Here is a 14,750-nt window from a genome sequence, read left to right as displayed (position 1 = left end):
GAGGGATTGGGGGCAGGAGGAGAAGGGGACGACAGAGGATGAGATGGCTGGATGGCATCACTGACTCGATGGACATGAGTCTGGGTGAACTCCGGGAGTTGGTGATGGACAGGGAGGCCTGGCGTGCTGCGATTCATGGGGTTGCAAAGAGTCGGACACGACTGAGCGACTGATCTGATCTGATGCCTGATTCATGTTGATGTGTGGCAGAAACTAACACAATGTTGTAAAGCAATTATGCTCCAATTAAAAATTTTCAAAAGTGTAAAACTTATGTTCCAGATATTTAAGTTTTTTCTTTTTAGCAAAATCAAAAGCAAAACTGGGAATTGAACAGGCAGCACAAGAAAGCTAGTCATTTTAAACAATTTTGTTGCTTTTTGATTGATTTGAATAAGATTAATTTCCATATCACTATAAGAACTAAAATGATGGGGGGAAATGCCCTGCTTCCTAAAAGAAACTTGTACAATTAGACCCAGTTCCAGATTTACCCTGACAATCTTATCCCGTCCTAATCAAAATAGAAATAGTAAATGACAAGGAAAAGGAAAACAGTTGGCTCCAGGAACAACAAGAAGAGATTACTGTGAGGAAAGAAATTAAAAACTAATAAAAGCCAACACAGGATCACAGAAGTCAGAGCTATTTTAAACACATCTTGTTTCCCTAAGTAACACTGCCCTTTTTCATTGGTGTTAGCATTTCCTGAAAGAGTATACAAAATCTGCAAGAACATTGATTTCTGAAGCATTTCTGTGTTCCTTATCTAAAGTATAGTCAACAATTGCTGTTCAAGTTTTGGTTTGAAAACTGGCAAGGAGAGACCAAAGAAAGGCAGATGACTTCCAGATTGGTAGGTAAGTTTCATAATCAGGGAGCTTACATAGGAAGCTTGTTTGGAAGCAGCTGCAAGATAAGTGGATCTCTGTGCCTATTTAAAAGTTTATACGGAGGCCTTAACAAGGTTCAGCCACATACACTGTCCAGATGGTCTCAATAACACATTGCTCTCTCAAGGCTGCTTCCTTGAAAATGGCTCCCACTGTGGAAATGATGGGCCAAAAGTGCATTTCAAGGACAGGGGAGAGGGTAAGCAAACTGACTGCCCAGGTCCTGCTCACAGGCCAACTGGTGGTCAACTCAGTAAACAACTCTGACACCAAGGAAACATACACTCCTTCTGAGCCTCTAGTCCCATAACACTAGCCAGTCTTTCAGTATTACATGGTCAACTTACTGTATTATGTGAAGAAGACTTTCATCACATATAAGCAAATGCATAACAGACCCTTCCCATTAAAATAAAAACCCTTCCTGATTTTTTAGATTTCAGACAGAATGATTCCTTGTCATAGATCCAGATCAGCAACAACTTACCCAGATTAAGCAACAGCTTGCTTGCTGCCATGATGGATCTTTTTACAATGGTTCTGGCAGCACCGTGATTATAAAAGTTAAAACTCGGCTTTGAAGATGCCAGAAATTCATCAGACTCACCTTCACCTGAACTTGACACTTTGTCTCCCAGCTTCCATCCCTGTTTACCCTCTCTAACCTGTTTATGGTAAGAGGATGCATCATTCATAGTCCAAAATGCCAGAATACTGTTAAGCAAGCATGTATGAATGAAAACTCAGCTTGGTGTCATCAGAGATAGGAAGAAAAGACAAATGAGACTGAAATCTGAGTAACTGTCAGGGCGTTCTGACAGTACCATTCCTCTGAAAAATAAAAATCAAAGTAAAACTACTAATACCGATTACTAACTGAATTCTTTAGGCCAGTCAATACCAAATCATGATGCCATTTAAATGCAAAACAGACACAGAAATTCGGTTATGAAAGTATTCAATATGCAGACATCTTGAGAAACAGTTTAAAGATGCCAGAACTGCACACCTGGGGAAATATCACACACCTGCAGACGGTTCTTTGCACTAGCTCTGGGTAATGCAGGTCAGCTGACCCAAGAGGATGGCTTCATAATTAGACAGCTCTTCACTCTCCAGTTGCTCCACCTAAGAAAACCTGAAGCTTAGAGGATGACTGAGCAGCCCTTCCCTTCTACAGAAACCCTTGTGTGGTACATCAGAAGTGGTTTTAAATGGTGGAGATAATTACTTAATTCAAGCTGTAGCAACTGGCCAAGTAAACATGTAGCAGCCAGGAAGCTATTAGCATGATTTTAAGGCAATTATTCCATTAGCGTTTAATAGTCTCCAATTAGTCTTCCCTGACTATAGAAGTTTGAACATCTTTTTTTTTCCTCCAAAAATTCTCACAGTTTGAGTAATACAGTAAGGTACCAAACCCATTTTTAAACCTGGATTTACATGTGTAGATCTGCCAAACCTACATTACAAAATCATAGGGGAATTGAGGGATGGAGATGGGCAAAATAGGGTTTTTATCTCAGAATTATTGCGGATGAGAATGGAAAGCTTTGCAGGGGATCCACTTTGAGTATAAAACTAAGAGGAATTAGGCAAGCAGTGGAAATTCCCACTGTGTCGAGTGCTATTATCATTGTGTCTCTACTGTATAACTATCAGAATATCGAAGCCTCTGAACACAGGTTTCCACCTTGTCCTGTGGGAAGAAAAGAAAATTCCTCTCACTCCTGCCAATGCCTTATTTCCTTGTCCTTTCAGCCTGATTAGTACTTGTTGCTGCGGAATCACCCAGATCCAAACCGCAAAGCATTTCCCTCCAAAATTCCTAGATACTTTTTCTAAGGACCATATTTAAAGATCATATCACTGAACTGATAGCAGGTCATTTCCCTTCACTGAAATGCAACTTTCGTATCTGTGAAATGGAGTTAATACTTATCAGCATCACTTGCTTCACAAGGTTTGGGGAAGGATTCTGTTATCTGGGTTATATGTTAGGGCTTTGAAAAGTGAAGTATTACAAAAATGTATGTTAGATTCAGACATGATATCATGCCATCCCTCAGAACTTGCAATGTGAGCTTGAGCTTTTAACCTCCCTGTGTCTCCGGAGAGTCACCTGTCAGGAAGCTGGCATCAGACTCCTTGCCCTTCTTACCTTTTAGGCCTCCATAAATGCTCAGGTAAGACCATGTGAAAGTACCCGTCTAAAGACCAAATAAAAAGGAAGAAAAGTGGATAGCAATGCCTGTGGAAGTGAGAGTGGAATTTTGCCAACAAAGTTCTGTAGTTTCTACTGTCTCCTTCAAAAGAGCAATCCCTAGGCTCACCCGGGAGGAGGGTAAATGCAGAGCGGAGAAGCTGGCTTGTTCTCTTCCTTAGAGACACCTGGGCTCTTGGGAAATTCCCTCCTGAAGAAGGGCAAGAGGGGACAAACCCTTCCCTTCCAGGGCTGGCACTCAGAGCCTGTGTCTGTCATAACCGCCAAACATCCATTTGACTAAAGACCATTGATTTCAGTTACTGATCAATTCCAGTGCTACTGGTTAGAGATTTTCAAGAAAACCCATCTTCCCCTTAAAAAAAAAAAAAGAAAAAAAAATTTTTTTAAGCATGATTTCCCCCGGTGGCTGAGAGAGGGCGCCGGATGGGTAAGAGCTAGAGAAGGTAGACCAGAAGGTTGAACTTGATAACCAGGCATAGCTCAAGGCGAGGGATGAACTACCTGTCGGTATTTTGCCCTCTAGCCGAATCCTGGAAGGGTCAGGCGGGTCAGGGAGATAATCTGCACTCTCAGCCCAAGCGAAAAGTCAACGAAGTATGGCTGTGAACCCAGCTATCACCGTGGTATACCGTCCTGAAACCACCCTGCCCCTGCACATCCGAACTAGGGTCTGCTGCGCCCCCGTCCCCCAGAAACCTGCCCAGTCCTCTGGTCCAAGTCGCGCGCTTCACGTTGAAGCGTCCGACCCCTCCAGTCTCTTCCTCGCTTTGCCGAGGCTTCCTTCTTTCTAGCCTCTCTGGACACCAGCGCAATCATCTTTTTCCTAAGATTTGCCGGTGAAGCCCACCCCTCCGCCGCAGTTCACGCAGGTTCCCCTGCCTGGCTTCTGTCCCGAGCAACAAATGCACGGTCCACGCGGGTTTGCTTTCCTGACCCGCGCGCTGGACGCTGCTCACTGCCCTTGGACCAGAGTCCAGATGGTGACCACCCGGCCAGGCCCTCTAGGTCCACGCAGATCAGGAAACGGCTCCCTACATTCCTCTCCCCCCTTCAGCTCCAGGTCAAGGGCATTGATCAAGCCGCCGGCGGTCCCTGAACTTTCATCACTCTTCGGAAAGCGCTTTGTCTCTTCAAAGGAGACTAGGGACGAATATTAATGACTCGGGTAGCTTCTAACCGAGAAATCCACCAAATTCTCTTGATTCCGTGACAGAGATGGAGTCGGAGGTCCACGGGCTAGAGCCGAGCCCTTAGGACAGCGGCTCGCGCTCGCAGACCACCATCATCCCACAGCCCCAGAAATCGTCCCCAGACCCGTCTCCGGGGGGAACACTGTGGAGGCGGGGCGCTGGGGTACGAGGGGCCATCGTAGAGCCAAGCCTTTCCCCTGCCCCAGCCCTCTCAACACAACCTGCTTCAAAAACCCATGGAAAAGCAGTCACCTTGACTCCCCGCGCCACGGTCCCCAGAGGTTTGGGAAAGCGCTGGGAGGCCGGAGGCGCCCGGGCACGCGCTCGCCTGGCCCGAGACCCACCCGTGGAGACGAGTTTGCCTCCAGTGGGCATCTTGGCAAGTTACCACTTAGTGGCAGATAAAGCAGGGCGGGGCGGGTGGAGCGGACGCCGAGCGCCCCGGCGGCAGCCTCTGAGCGCCTACCTGGGATGGCTAAATTGGTGAGGGGTATGCTGTGGATGCTCTCCGGCAGAGTTGCCATCCAGTCGGCGAATTTCAGCTCGTTCTTCCCTTGAGACGAGGCCATCGTGCGGTCGGTGTGCCGCGCGCTGGTCCTCACACTCCTCGGGCAGGCTGGCAGGCTGCTGCCGCTAATCCAGTGTTTGCTCCCAGCCCCGCTAGAGTTTACACTCCGCTGTGCGCCACACCCACAGGATGGCGCAGACACATGCTAATTTTAATAATTATTCAAAACACCCCATGCTCCCTTAGTGCCTCCGCCAGACTCCGCTGGAGCTTTTGTTCCTGACGTCCGCGCTCAGCTTTCTCCTCTCTCCGCTCCCTCCCCGACTCCCTCCTCCCTTCTTATCCCTCCTATGCGTCTCTGTCTTTTCTCGCCATTTCTACAGCATTCCTTGGCTTCTTATTATTTATTATGGTTTTTTTTTTTTTTAAACTTGGTTCACACAGCTGTTTCGCCCACGATCTTGTTCGGCCCTTTAATGTGACTTCCTGGTCTTGCTTATGTTTGAAAGACAATCTTCTGGTTGAAGCTAAAATCCTAGAAGACTTTGGGATGCTATTACCTCCCCCGAGCAGACTCTCATACTTGCTTTCAGGACTTTCCATTCTTACTGAAGAGCTTTTCCTTTCGTAAGCTACAACAGGTTATTTCTTTCCTCAGCCGGGGCCGAGAGCCTTGCTGACAACAAAATGGTGGTCTTTCTTCACCACTTTGCTTAATTTTTGGAGTAGTTGACAAGTGTGCTGTCAGAAGAGATCAGTTAAGTTCTAGGTGGTACCTATTCAATCCCTGGCATCCTGTTCCAGTCATTTCAAGGTAAAGAAGCACTTCACCCCCATTTCCCTGAATATGAGAGATGCATGCTATATCTATGGAGAAAACTGTTTATGTCCTCTCTCTGTCATTTTTGTGACACTGAGGATAAGACTAAAGCCTGATGTTAGAAGAAAATCACCACATTTCCCAGTGACATGTTGTAATTACTGCCTACTGGCAATACTACTGCGTTTGGTGGAATTTATTTGGCACCATTCAAAATGATCTATGTGATTGTCTGAATTTTTATTCCTTGGCAGATTAGAGAGAGGCACCTCTCTCAAGAGAAATCACTTGTCGAGCCTCCAAAGAACTGTCTTGGTCCACCTGCTCTCAGATGTGAAACAGGAGAGAAATCAAATCTTACAAATGTGATGAATCCAGGGGTGGCCTGGGTAGGTATGATAAGCAACAGACTGAAAATGTGTGGGGTCTTAGCAGCCCAGTAAATGTAGATGTAATACAGATGCCTCTGTTCTTTGATCCAGTGATGCAAAGTCCTTTTCTTAAAGTACATTCTGTTAAGTTGGGAAAATGAAAACCCAGGTAGGAGAAAGAGCTATAAAACATGAGAATAAACAGTTTCAGTAAACTATATAGCATTAAAAAGAAAAAAAAAATCAGATTTTCTATTCTGCCTTAGAATCAATTCACAGTTGAAAAAGGATGTGATAGGGATATCTTTAAGAATGAGGAAGATATATTGGGATTTTTTTTCTTCCAAAGTAAATCTTAATGTTCCTGTTAGCGCAGTAGAACTCACATATCCTTCTGATTAGTGTAAGAATTCAGCTCACTATGGAATTCCTGGTCAAGAGACCTACAAACATCACCCTTCAGGTTAATGCTGATGCTCCATAGGCATCATTGCCGGACAAGGAGGTAAGCTCAGATCTGGGAATCAGCTGCTCTGAGTCATTTAGGCAAGTCCCCTAGTTTCTGTCAGCCTTGCTTGTCTCCATCATAAACTGATGACAGTAACTCAGAGATTTGCAGTGAAGCTTCCAGAAAAGAGTACATATGAAAGAGCTTTGTTATCAGCAAAGCGTCATGTAAAATGTGTGATCTATGTTTATTAAAGTTTCCCTGGTGGCACAGATGGTAAAGAATCTGTCTGCAATGCAGGAGACCCAGATTTGATCTCTGGGTTGTGAAGATTTCCTGGTGAAGGGAATGGCAACCCACTCCAGTATTCTTGAGAAACCCATGGACAGAGGAAACTGGCATTAAAAAAAAAAAAAAACAAACATGAAACCACCTTAAATGTTGAGAAAAGTTGCCTCTCTCAAGAATAGTAAAATAGATAGCTGGTGAGAAGTTGCTATATAACACAGCAAGTCCAGCCTTGGGCTCTGAGATGATGGAGGGGAGGGAGGTGATATATGTAAAATTATGGCTGATTTGCATTGTTGTATGGCAGAAACTAACACAACACTGTAAAGCAATTTTCCTCCAATTAAAAAATAAATTTATAAAAGGTACACTTTATCTTTTGTAAAGCAAATAAGCAATCCCTCCTCTATTTTATCTGCTTCAAACTTCAGATTTTTTCTAATGTATTGGTTTTCCATGAAACTTCACATTTCACTGCATGCAATCCACTAGAAAAAACAGTGATGAAAGTGGATAGCTTATGAATTTCTTTCCCAGACTTACAGTCAGTATTTTAGGCAATTTTATGACCCAGTTTCCCCATCTCTCTGTTATACCTCTGTCATTATTTACTAAATGATATTAGGAATATCATATAATTTCTGTTCTCTAGTTTGCCCACTGTATTAGTCAGGGTTTCCAAGAGACACAGAAATATGGATATAAATATAGATACAGATGTATAGCTCAAATGGTAGAGAATCTGCCTGCAATACAGGAGACCCAGGTTCAATCCCTGGGTCAGGAAGATCCCCTGGGAGGGGAGTGGCAACCCACTCCAGTATTCTTGCCTGGAGAATTCCATGGACAGGGGAGCCTGGAGGTCTACAGTCCATGGGGTCACCAAGAGTTGGCCTTAACTGGCCAACTAACATAAGGATGTATAGAAAGATTTATTTTAAGCACTTGACTCATATAATTGTGAGAGCCGGCAAATCTGAAAGGCAGGTCAGCAGGCTGGGAGCCCAGGTAGAATTTCTATGTTTCAGCCTTGAAACAAAATTCTTTGGGAAACCTGTCTGCGCTTACTACCTTCAACTGATTAGATGAGGCCCACCCACATTATAAAAAGTAAGTTGCTTTTTTCAAAGTCAAATAATTGCACATGCAAATAATTCCATCCACAAATACCTTTGCAGCAACATCTAGACTAGTGTTTGACAAAACTAGTGAGGGTCATAGCCTAGCCAAGTTGACACAGGAAATTATCCATCACACCCAGTGACAAACTAAATTAGAAATTGTACTGATCTTCTCTTTTGTCTCTATTATTCCACCATTCTACTTCTTTTATGATTATTTCTCGTGCATATAGTTGCTGGTAATAGCAAAAGGAGGAACGAAAATATTTAGTTTTTTTTTTAACTCAGAGTATTCAAGGTATGGGTCAACATTTTTACCATTACAACAGAGATGAAAAAATGCTAATCATTTTTAATTGTAGTATTGAGAGTAGCCAACCTTAAGCATTTTTAAGCATAAATGGAACGAGGAGAATGACATTGCTGTGGTTTCTTGACCCTATTAAAACTTTTTTATGTAATCCTCAGCTGTCCATCAAAACCACACTATGCAGTTTATAAACATGCTACTCATTTAGAACATTTTTTTTTAGTTTCATATCCTCCTCTATCCTTAAAAATACATGGCTCTTACTATGTATTTATTTCATTAGTTCATATTTCTCAATTGTTGGAGATATATAGTTTTATGTTGAATTATGTTCCTCAAAAGAAGAATTCTTATAGATCAGAAAATTTTAGAACACTTTTCAGATGAATAATGTTTAAAAAGAGGGGCTCTGTTTGAAATAACTCAGTCAAATCATTAAAAAACATGGTGTTCAGAAATATGTATTTATAGAGTTACAGTTAAAGAAACATACAAAAGGGGAATAAAGAATCTTTGTAAAAACTACTAATAATCAATGCTTCTCAATCATTCTCTACATCATGAAATACTGATATTTCAGCAGAAATTAGCTGTATTTAAAGTATATAAAAATACTTACTTTTTACACTTAAATTCAAAATAGAAAAAAGAGTGACTAACTTTCACTACATTTTAACCCTTTAGAGTTTTCAGTTGTACCCCACTCTCTTCCCCTATATCTACATCTTATATGCCAGTCCAAAATAAGCTGATTAATGCTCACTAAATACCATCTGGTATTTGGGATCTGAAAGCCTGGATTCAAATTCAGGTTTCCCTATTTACTTACTATGTGTTTCTCAGTTTCCTTAATTGAGTATGGATAATGACTATTCCCTCCTGGAGGTGGGAAATGGAAGGTGCTATGAAACTTAAATTAAGTGAAGAATCTAAAGTGTATTGAACAGAATGGAAGCTCAATAAAATATAGTTTATGCTTCTTGCAACCACCATGCCTTAGCTCATGCTATTAACTCCACATGGAATACACTTCCATGTTTTCACCTGAAAAAATCCTTTCCATTCTAATTGATCTTCGGAAATTCTGTTATTTGTAAGTAGAAGTAGCTTCTCCTTTTCCTGCACACCCATTACAGTTTGCTTATAGCTATCCTGGAGTGTGATTCTATTTCCCTAGCTCACCTTCAAGCATTAAGTGGAGAGAATAGTGATACTTGATACCCTATGATGCCTCTCACAGTGCCTAAGACACAATAACCTCAGATGTGCAGATGGCACCACCCTTATGGCAGGAAGTGAAGAGGAACTAAAAAGCCTCTTGATGAAAGTGAAAGAAGAGAGTGGAAAAGTTGGTTTAAAGCTCAACATTCAGAAAATGAAGATCATGGCATCCAGTCCCACCACTTCATGGGAAATAGATGGGGAAACAGTGGAAACAGTGTCAGACTTTATTTTTGGGGGCTCCAAAATCACTACAGATGGTGACTGCAGCCATGAAATTAAAAGACACTTACTCCTTGGAAGGAAAGTTATGACCAACCTAGATAGCATGTTCAAAAGCAGAGACATCACTTTGCCAACAAAGGTCCGTGTAGTCAAGGCTATGGTTTTTCCTGTGGTCATGTATGGATGTGAGAGTTGGACTGTGAAGAAGGCTGAGCGCCGAAGAATTGATGCTTTTGAACTGTGGTGTTGGAGAAGACTCTTGAGAGTCCCTTGGACTGCAAGGAGATCCAACCAGTCCATTCTGAAGGAGATCAGCCCTGGGATTTCTTTGGAAGGGATGATGCTAAAGCTGAAACTCCAGTACTTTGGCCACCTCATGCAAAGACTTGACTCATTGGAAAAGACTCTGGTGCTGGGAGGGATTGGGGGCAGGAGGAGAAGGGGACGACAGAGGATGAGATAGCTGGATGGTATCACTGACTCGATGGACGTGAGTCTGGGTGAACTCCGGGAGTTGGTGATGGACAGGGAGGCCTGGCGTGCTGCGATTCTTGGGGTTGCAAAGAGTCGGACACGACTGAACAACTGAACTGAACTGAAGACACAATAAGGACTCATTATAATCATTCACTTACTTATTTCATAAATATTTATTGAGTGTCTATTAAGTGCTTTGTCTTAGAGAAGACAGAACTCACTGAGTTTATGTTCCAGGCAGAAAGGGGCAAATGATATCTTAATGACTGAATAAATAAATTACTTGGCTGGATCTCTGGCCTCAATGTCAAAAGCCCTCCTCTAGCATCCCTGTTTTTCTGTACTTCACAATGTAGCAAACAACTTATAACTTAGTTGTTTTTTGTTTTAAACAAGTGGAATTTATTAAAGTTACCTAGAGGAAGAACACAAGAGAGCAGGAAAAGGGAATGGCAGAGTGTCTCAATAATAAGATGCTAGAAAGGACTTAATAAAAGATTCAGGATCTAATTGAGAGATTTAGGGGTAAGGTCTAAGGAAGCAGGAATTTCTTATAAATTGGATGCTGTAAAATGCCGGGACAATTTTATGATGGAGGATCTCATTAAATCTTTTCTTTTTCATTTTTATTTTTACTGAGAGGATAATTACAATATTTTGTTGGTTTCTGCCATATATCAACATGAATCGGCCATAAGTCCCCTCCCTCTTGAACCCCTCTCAAACCTCCTTCCCCATCCCACTCCTATAGGTTGTCACAGAGCACCAACTTTGGGTTCTCTGCATCATACAGCAAACTTCCAAAGGCTATCTATTTTACATACAGTAATGTATATGTTTCAGTGCTATTCTCCCAAAACATCCCACCCTCTCCTTCCCCCACTGTGTCAAAAAGTCTGCTCTTTATGTTTGCATGCCCTTTGTTGCCTTTCAAATAGGATCATCAGTACTATCTTTCTAGATTCCATATATATATGTGTGTGTGTGTGTGTGTGTTAATATACAATTTTTTTTCTCTTTCTGATTTACTTCACTCTGTGTAATAGGCCCTACATTCATCCCCCTCATTAGAATTGACTCAAATGCATTCCTTTTTATAGTTGAATAACATGCAACCCACTCCAATATTCTTGCCTGGAAAATCCCATGGATGGAGGAGCCTGGTAGGCTGCAGTCCATGGGGTCACTAGGAGTCGGACACAACTGAGAGACTTCACTTACACTTTTCACTTTGATGCATTGGAGAAGGAAATGGCAACCCACTCCAGTGTTCTTGGCTGGAGAATCCCAGGGATGGGGGAGCCTAGTGGGCTGCCGTCTATGGGGTCACACAGAGTTGGACATGACTGTAGCGACTTAGCAGCAGCAGCAGCAGCAACATTCCATTATATATATCTACCACAACTTACTTATCCATTCATCTGTCAATGGACATCTAGGTTGCTTCCATGTTCTATTATAAACAGTGCTGCAATGAACATTGGGGTACATGTGTCTTTTTCAATTATGGTTTCCTCAGGGTATATGCCCAGGAGTGGGATTGCTGAGTTATATGATAGTTTTATTCCTAGTTTTTTTTAAAAGGAATCTCCATACTGTTCTCCATAGTGGTTGTATCAATTTTCATCCCCATAAATAGTGCAAGAAGGTTGCTTTTTCTCCACACACTCTCCAGCATTTACTACATGTAGGCATTTTGATGATGGCCATTCAGACAGGTGTGAGATGATAGCTCATCCTAGTTTTGATTTGCATTTCTCTGGATTGGGGGCAAGAGGAGAAGGGGACGACAGAGGATGAGATGGCTGGATGGCATCACTGACTCGATGGACGTGAGTCTGAGTGAACTCCGGGAGTTGGTGATGGACAGGGAGGCCTGGCGTGCTGCGATTCATGGGGTCGCAAAGAGTCGGACATGACTGAGCAACTGATCTGATCTGATCTGATCTGATCTGAATAATGCACAATGCTGAGCATCTTTTCATGTGCTTATTATCCATCTATATGTCTTCTTTGGAGAAATGTCTGTTTAGGTCTTCTGCCCACTTTGTGATTGGGTTGATTGTTTTTCTTTCTTTCTTTCTTTCTTTTTGATATTGTTTTTCTTGTATTGAGCAGCATGAGCTGCTGGTATGTTTTGGAAATTAATCCCTTGTCTGTTGTTTCATTTGCTATTATTTTCTCCTATTCTGAGGGTTGTCTTTTTGCCTTGTTTATAGTTTCCTTTACTGTGCAAAAGCTTTGTAGTTTAATTAGGCCTCATTTGTTTATTTTTGTTTTTATTTCCACTACTCTAGCAGGTGGGTCATAGAGGATCTTGTTGTGATTTGTGTTAGAGAGTGTTCTGCCTATGTTTTCCTGTAAAAATTTTGTAGTTTCTGGCCTTATGTTTAGGTCTTTAATATATTATGTGTTTATTATTGTGGAAGAAAATGGCAACCCACTCTGGTCTTCTTGCTTGGAGAATCCCAGGGACGGGGGAGCCTGGTGGGCTGCCGTCTATGGGGTCGCACAGAGTTGGACACGACTGAAGCAACTTAGCAGCAGCAGCAGCATGGTGTTAAGAAATGTTCTAATATCCTTCTTTAACATGTAACTGACCAGGTTTCCTGGCACTACTTAATGAAGAGACTGTCTTTTCTCCATTGTATATTTCTGCCTCCCTTTTCAAAAATAAGGTGCCAGTAGGTGCATGGATGGACTTATCGCCAGGTTTTCTACATTGTTCCATTGGTCTATATTTGTTTTTGTGCCAGTACCATGCCATCTTGATGACTGTAGCTTTGTAGTACAGTTTGAAGTTAGGAAGTTTGATTTCTCCAGCTCCATTCTTCTTCCTCAAGACTGCTTTGGTTATTTGGGGTCTTTTATGTTTTCATACAAATTGTGAAATTATTTGTTCTAGTCCTGTGAAAAATACCATTGGTAGTTTGATAGGGATTGCACTGAATCTATAGATCGATAGCTTTGTGTAGTATAGTCATTTTCACTATATTGATTCTTCCAGTCCAAGAACATGATATATCTCTCCATCTGTTTGTGTCATTTTGATATCTTTCATCAGTGTCATAGTTTTCTGCATATAGGTCTTTTTGTCTCTTTAGGTAAATTTATTCCTAAGTATTTTATTCTTTTTGTTGCAATGGTGAATGGGATTGTTTCCTTAATTTCTCTTTCTGATTTTTCATTGTTAGTGCATAGGAATGAATGCAAGGGATTTCTGTTTATTAATTTTATATCCTGCAACTTTACTATATTCATTGATTACCTTTAGTAATATTATGGTGACATCTTTAGGGTTTTCTATATAGAGAATCATTTCATCTGCAAACAGTGAGAGTTTTACTTCTTCTTTTCCAATCTGGATTCCTTTTATTTCCTTTGCTTCTCTGATTTCTGTGGCTAGGACTTCCAAAACTATGTTGAATAATAGTAGCAAGAGGGTGCACCCTTGTCTTGTTCCTGATTTTAGAGGAAATGCTTCCAGTTTTTCACCACTGAGGATAATGTTTACTATAGGTTTGTCATATATGGCCTTTATTATGCTGAGATATGTTCCTTCTATGCCTACTTTTTGGAGAGTTTTTATCATAAAAGGGTATTGAATTTTGTCAAAGGCTTTCTCTGCATCTATTGAGATGATCATATGTTTTTTATCTTTCAATTTGCTAATATGGTGCACCACACTGATTAACTTGCATATATTGAAGAATCCTTGTATCCCTGGAATAAAGCATACTTGATCATTATGTATGATCTTTTTAAATGTGCTGTTAGATTCTGTTTGCTAGAATTTTGTTGAGGATTTTTGCATCTATGTTCATCACTGATTGGCCTGTAAATTTTTTTTTTTTTTTTTGTGGTATCTTTGTCTGGTTTTGGTATCAGGGTGATGGTGGCCTTATAGAATGGGTTTGGGAGTTATCTTCCTCTGAAATTATTTGGAAGAGTTGAGCAGCATAGATGTTAGTTCTTCTCTAAACTTCTGGCAGAATTCGCCTGTGAAGCCATCTGGCCCTGGGCTTTTGTTTGTTGGAAGATTTTTTATTACAGTTTTGATTTCCATGCTTGTGATTGGTCTGTTCATAATTTCTATTTCTTCCTAGTTCAGTATTGAAAGGTTATACTTTTCTAAGAATTTGTTCATTTCTTCCATGGTGTCCATTTTTATTGACATATAGTTGCTCACAGCAGTCTTTTATAATCCTTTGTATTTCTGTGTTATCTGTTGTAACTTCTCTTTTTTCATTTCTCATTTTATTCATTTGAGTTTTTTTTTTAACGAGTCTGGTTTACAGTTTGTCAATTTTATTTATCTTCTTAAAGAACCAGTTTTAGTTTTATTGATCTTTGCTATTGTCTCCTTCATTTCTTTCCATTTATTTCTGCTATGATCTTTATGATTTCTTCCTTTCTCCTTTGGGGGGATTTTGTTCTTTTCTACTTGCTTTAGGTGTAAGATTAGGTTATTTGATGGCTCTCTTGTTTCTTGAAGTAGGCTTATATTGCTAGAAACCTCCCTCTTAACACTGTTTTTACTGCATCCCATAGGTTTTGAATTGTCAAGTTTTCATTGTTATTTGTTTCTAGGAATATTTTTATTTCCTTTTTGATTTCTTCAGTGATCTGCTGGTTATTCAGAAGTGTATTG

General features: G+C 41.1%; 1 protein-coding gene across 1 annotated transcript in view; it reads right to left on the bottom strand.

Annotated features, from left to right (window-relative positions):
• Positions 1-5,129, bottom strand: part of PLCXD3 (phosphatidylinositol-specific phospholipase C, X domain containing 3) — a 200,756-nt gene extending 195,627 nt beyond the window's left edge. Inside the window, exon 1 of the mRNA XM_010853716.1 lies at positions 4,777-5,129. Within this exon, the coding sequence (XP_010852018.1) occupies positions 4,777-4,879 (103 nt within the window). The 5' untranslated portion in view covers positions 4,880-5,129. The remainder of the gene's footprint in view (positions 1-4,776) is intronic.
• Positions 5,130-14,750: the final 9,621 nt, after the last annotated feature.

Source organism: Bison bison, unplaced genomic scaffold, assembly GCF_000754665.1.
Source record: "Bison bison bison isolate TAMUID 2011002044 unplaced genomic scaffold, Bison_UMD1.0 scf7180017864331, whole genome shotgun sequence".
NCBI lineage: Eukaryota > Metazoa > Chordata > Mammalia > Artiodactyla > Bovidae > Bison > Bison bison.
The sequence above is the reverse complement of the archived record's forward strand: the minus strand, read 5'-3'. Positions and strand labels throughout refer to the sequence as shown.